The sequence below is a fragment of the Protobothrops mucrosquamatus genome, unplaced genomic scaffold (assembly GCF_001527695.2).
Source record: "Protobothrops mucrosquamatus isolate PMUCROS unplaced genomic scaffold, P.Mucros_1.0 scaffold268, whole genome shotgun sequence".
NCBI classification, from domain to species: Eukaryota; Metazoa; Chordata; class Lepidosauria; order Squamata; family Viperidae; genus Protobothrops; species Protobothrops mucrosquamatus.
Window position 1 is genome coordinate 415,198 of NW_015386613.1, and position 6,000 is coordinate 421,197.

Genomic DNA, 6,000 nt, shown 5'->3' on the forward strand with positions numbered 1-6,000 from the left:
CGTAGAATTCAAACTTGCTGCTTTAATATATTCTGCCTGTTATATAGGAATGTCACCAGACTGCCAGCCTCAGCCTGGGAACAAATCGATCCCTCTGAGGACTGTAGGATTGTTAGCCAGACTGGGAACTCAAAAACAACGTTCTGGATCTCTTGTGGCTGTGCAAGGACTCAAGGCTAATTCTGCGCTTGACGCCTTTCCCAACAAAAACTGAGACTTGGTTCAGATAAGGCAGAATTGATCCCAATCAGAAAGACAGTGTTCTTTGGAAACCGATTTCAACCTCTTTGGGATGTAGTGACGGCAGCACCTTGGAAAAATCAGGGGCTCTGGGTGCTGTAGAATATAATCACCACGTAAAATGTATAAAATTTACATTAACATATAAAAATTAAGATGAACATTTTTATATTATAAGGTTCACAGGCTGGGGTAACTTTGGGATTCAGCCTTGCACCTGGATGCTCAGGTGGTGGCTCAGATTAAGCTAGCTCAGGGGTGGGCAACCTTGGCTCTTTTATGACTCGTGGACTTCAACTCCCAGAATTCCTGAGCCAGCCATGCTGAGGGGAAAGGGAGAGGTTTCCAAGCTGACCCATGCTGGCTCAGGAATTCTGGGAGTTGAAGTCTACGAGTCATAAAAGAGCCAAGGTTGCCTACCCCTGAGGTAGTGCAACAATTCTTTCTGTTCCTAATGAGGTCCAACTAGTCCCACCAACTTGGTCACAGAGGCATGACTCAATTAAATCCAAATTAACATGCTGTATATGAGGCAACCAGACTGAAAAACAATCTTGGGAAAGTGCAACTAACTTAGAATGCAAGCAGTAGGAAGCTGGAATTGCACACAGGCAGAATCATATTATAAGGATTAGATTGGTTATAAAGGGAATTTTTCTCTAATGGGATTTTCCCATGTATTTTACCAAGAAACATAGATAGGGTAGGCTAGAAAAGTCAGTGCCCTCCTAACCATACCCAAGCACTCTGAATTTGTGGGCAATGTCCATTTTGCTCTCCGAGTTCATGGCAACCTAACCCTAACCCTGAGTGGAATTTTCCTCCAATGGGATTTTCCCATGTATTTTCCCAGGAAAAATAGATAGGGCAGCCTAGAAAAGTCAGTGCCCTCCTAACCATACCCAAGCACTCCGAATTTGTGGGCGATGTCCATTTTGCTCTATGAGTCCATGGTGAGGTAACCCTAGACACTCAAGCCATTAGAATACCATTACTAAAACACCCTGGGCTATTGTCCAGAGTGGCTCAAAGAATTTTTTTTTAAATTGTTATTCTGAAAACCCAGGCCACATTCATCCAGTGGTTTTTCTGAACTCACTTTAAAAAAAATCAACGAACACATATAACCACAGTGAATCCAGTAACTATATTTGGATGACTGCAATTGACTTTAAAAGAAAAAAGAATCAGCTACACAAACCAACTGAACAAAACCACAGATAGGCCAAAGACAGGGATATCCCAATTATGAGAAAAAGCTTCCCCAGTCTGCACTCTGTAATGGTGTACACATGCATGTGTGTTCTACATGTGGTCACACCCAATTAGAAGACTATGTTATGGGTAGCCCTTACTCAGCTATATGTCACAGTTCTGCCAGGGAAGGGACAATATTGATAGGGACCATCTTTTAAGCCAAATACTATTTTTTCCCCTTCAGCTACAGATTCAGACTACTAACGACTGAAAATTATCCCATTCAAAGATATGCCATAGTTGTAAATGTTTCTATATTTCAGTGCACTTTAAACAAATGATTTCATAAACATTTTTAATAGTTTTGAATAGCTGCATAATTTCCCCACACTTAATATTCACTATCACAATTTACCCCCAGTTGAAAGAATTCCACACAGCATGCAAAGTAAACAAAAAATATAAAAGTAATATTAAACACAGTGTTTCATTATTATTATTTTTTTCAAATGCCAGCTTTTGTTGTTAAAAGCTATTCTCAAAAGCAGGAATATCCCAATACTAAAATTCAAACCAATCAGTGGGTATAAAATGACATCTCTCTTTTCTCATTTATCTAAGCACACAAACATTTCGCAAGATAAAACCACCTTTCCAAAAAGATAATAATGTCTATCTTGCCAATAATTCTAATAGTGAGGATTCTTGAGAGAATAATCTCATTCTCATTTGATTTTACTTGAATCAACCAAATTAAGAAATTTCCTTTGGAAATTCTTAGAAAATTAGTTGTCCTTATCTTTCTTCCGTAGATAAAAATGAAATATAACTCTAAATCAAGACATCTGAAATTTTAATGAAATAAAACAAAAGCAGAGAAATCACGGGCAATGACTGGCTTGTACAGACAGCCTAGCTTAACAACCTGTTGCTTAGCAACTATTCAAACCTACGATGGAGTCTCCCAAAAGTACTTTACAACCCCATTCTGGAGTTCCAATGGCCACAATCTAAGATCACATTTGGGGTGCTTGGCAACAAGCTTGCATTTGCAGTCTTTTGCAGTGTCCTGTAGCTGTGTGAACATGATTTCTGGTATTTTTTTTGCCAATTTACTGGGTATAATGGATTCAATAATAACCACCGCAAGAGATCATTAAATTGGTCATAGCCACATGGTGACCCGCTTAACGATCACGATTTAAGATCAGGAGTGGGAAACTATGGCCTCTTTACTACCTGTGGACTTCAATTCCCAGAATTCTTGAGCCAGCCATGCTGGCTCAGGAATTCTGGAAGTTGAAGTCCATAGGTAGTAAAGAAGTTACAGTTGCCCATCCCGGTTTAAGACTGTAATTCACAGCTCAATTACAGCTGTAAGTCTGAAGACTGCCTTTTCCACTTGTCCAAGATAAAAACACAGATTTCCTTTAAAATCACCATCTTAATTCATACCTCTGTGTCCCATCCAGATTTGACCTGTGAATGAAGTTCAGTTTGGCGTCTGCCCAATACAGCTTCTGCTCTTCGTAATCCAAGGTTAATCCATTTGGCCAATAAATATCTGCGCTGATGATAATGGAACGGCTTGAACCGTCCATCCCGGCCCGTTCTATCTTGGGCATTTCTCCCCAGTCTGTCCAGTACAGGAACCTGAGATTTCAAAAAGCAAAATGGGAGAAACAGGTTAACTCCACTCCAGCAAAGAGTTTATAGGGTTATGTTTTTACAGCTGCAAAGAGTTATTTTTATTGTCTCTAAATATATCGGAGGTCTATTGATTTCAACACTTTGGGGTAATTTTAAACCTTTGCTTAATTTTTATTTGTCCATTTTGACCACGCTTGGAGGACATTATCATAAATAACACTTTTGTTTTGTTTTCTTTCTCTAGCTTCAAAACATGCTTTTTCAAGCGAGGCAACCAGAATTCCATTTAGAATGCCTTTTTTTCAGGAAGTATCACTTAAAAATCAACTCTTTCTCATTTTATGTAACATTGGAATGGAGAACAGATACTCTTAACATTTTCCTGTCAACGGATTTCTTGAGAGGTGGCAATTTAATGTGCCAGTTGGGCATTTTTTCCCCCAGAAATAACTGAGTTTGCACATATTGTTAAATTTCCGACAATGATCAGTTCATTAATTCAGAAGCAAAACTGGCTTACAACACAGCAATGCCCTGCCCCCATCAATTCCTGCAAATCTGAAATGAAATTCAACGGAAGTCTTTTTCATTGTTTTTTATGTTTACTCTCTGAGTAACGTAAGCCCAGGGAATCTGCTCTCAAGCAAGAGGGGTTAGATAATAATTCTGACATATGTAGTTAGCAGACTATATTATCATATATATTATCATATATATTATTATATTATATTATCAAACTCACACAATTTAGTTTAAAAAATCCATAAAATATAGTTGAATTTAATTAGCTTGACATTTCACCTGCTAGTGTCGAAGTCACGACAAGGTGAAGACGCAGGGAGAAAAAAAATTGAGGAAAGCTGAGAATATGTTACTAACGAGCTGTTGGCAACACTTAAATGACCATTTTCAAGGAAAACTTTAAATCATCTAGCTCAGGGGTCTGCAAACTTGGCCCTTTTATTCTCACCTAGCATTCCTAAAAGAGAGGGACAGATGCGGCCTCAAAAACAAAAATGGAAATTCCAGAGTTGCTCAAAACATTCCATCCTCCACCAAACGAGAGGGTGTTTCACACATCCTATTCCTGTCATCTTTCCTACTGTTCATATTTTTATACTGCCCTCGATCCTTCCAGGATTGCCTACAGAGCATCCTCAAAAAAATAATTAAAGATGGCAATTGCCATGGAAGCGCTGCCTCTTCGTGTGCTTGTCCCCCTCATCCTTTAGTTTGTCTGATTGTTGCTTACCGTGCTGCAGTTATTCTGATTTGTGAATCTATGCATAAAAACGCTAATGCCACCGAGCTTGAATCATTTTAGTATCGCCTGTTCACCGCCCTGAGTTCCGCAAGGGAGATAGGGCGGTATATAAATTTAATAAATAAATAAATAAATAAATAAATTTAACTTTTCATTCTCGGATGATGGAAAATTAAGCGTACGTCATGAAAATAAAGTCCCCCTCAAGTCAGGCTTGTCTGAATCCCAAATGAAAAAGGACTGACACCACCTCCTTCCAGTACATTCCTTCAACTTCCCAGCCAAGCCTACGACCCTCATGCAGTACAAGTGGGATTTCCTGGGAAGGCAGCCTGCGTTACCCGCTTAATTAAAGTTTTGAAACAAAGACCCAGCAGAGCATCAGTGTGTGTGGACGTGCCCTCTTTGCTCAGGAATCTCTACTGAGCTAGGAAAAGTTGCTCTGACCTCATAAGGAAAGAGACCTACCCTCTTGGGGGATCTAACGCGATCGCTCTGGGTTGATCCAGTTCTTGCCAGAATAAAACTTTTCGCAAAGATCCATCCAAATTGGAAACTTCGATCCGGTTCGTTTCAGAATCCGTCCAGTACAGTTTTTCACCCAGCCAATCGCAAGCTAGCCCATCCGGTGACAAGAGCCCAGAAATGACAATGTTTTGCACACTCCCGGACCGGTTGAATTCTGTGCGTTTAATGGCCTCTTCGCTGACGTCGCTCCAGTAGATCAGACCGCGGATGAAGACAAAGTCCAGCGCAGCCGCATCTTCTAAGCCGCCCACCACAATTGTAGCGTTCTCGGTTACGTCCGCAGCGTCCACCAGCCGTAGATCACGCCGATTTGCATAAAGCAACAGTGGAGATGCTTTGGAGAGAGGGAAACACGTCATAGTCAAACGCAGAGCAAGGCTTCCAGTCGTTCAAAATGCCTCTATCGTCAGTTAAGTTTAATTACTTAATCTTTCCGGGTGAACATTCATCTAAAAATACTGTAACTTAAAACGTTTCACTCTTGCACTACAACAGGTCTGCAAATAACCCCCCAAATATGATTTAGTTCACTTGACACCAAGGATGACCAAAGTGTCAAGGTATAGTAATTCATTTAACGGTGTTCTGGCTCCAGTCGTAACACAGTATGTCTCAGTCAAGATGTACACGGAGTTTTCTGGTAGGAGATATAATCATCTTTAAAAAAGATCTTAAAACAGGATGAGACAAATTTAGAGGGGAAACATCTCTCAAAAAAAAAAAGAACAATTCCATGGAGACTGAATGTGTATGGACCTTATACTTCTTCTTATTATTGTTCAGAATAACTAAATCTGCATTCACAGAACATATTAAGAAATGGGCTATTCTCAGCAAGTGGTTTATTTACTTGTGACCTAGAGTAGTGTGTACATATCCAGAAATTTTAGTGTACAAGTGTTGGTTAATGCCATAATGTCATGCGTGAATCAGGACTTGTTCAGAATTCAATGGATAAAAAAAAATACGATGTGTGAATCTAATCTTAACCATTAGCCAATTATGGTTTTACACTTTGGTTCATTCACTGATTCCCTCTGTGCATCACGCTAGCTAGGCCAAAAGCAAGCAGATTCTGTTGTGGGTTAGTGTACAGTAATCTGAATACCACATCAATTCTC

At 39.7% G+C, this 6,000-nt stretch overlaps 1 protein-coding gene across 1 annotated transcript in view; it reads right to left on the reverse strand.

Moving 5' to 3' along the window:
- The window catches only part of LRP6 (LDL receptor related protein 6), a 56,623-nt gene extending 51,385 nt beyond the window's left edge, over positions 1–5,238 (reverse strand). The window contains exons 1-2 of the mRNA XM_015814619.1: positions 4,820–5,238; positions 2,893–3,090 (exon numbers count right to left, since the gene is read on the reverse strand). Of these exons, the coding sequence (XP_015670105.1) occupies positions 2,893–3,090; positions 4,820–5,238 (617 nt within the window). The remainder of the gene's footprint in view (positions 1–2,892; positions 3,091–4,819) is intronic.
- Between the last annotated feature and the right edge of the window lie 762 nt (positions 5,239–6,000).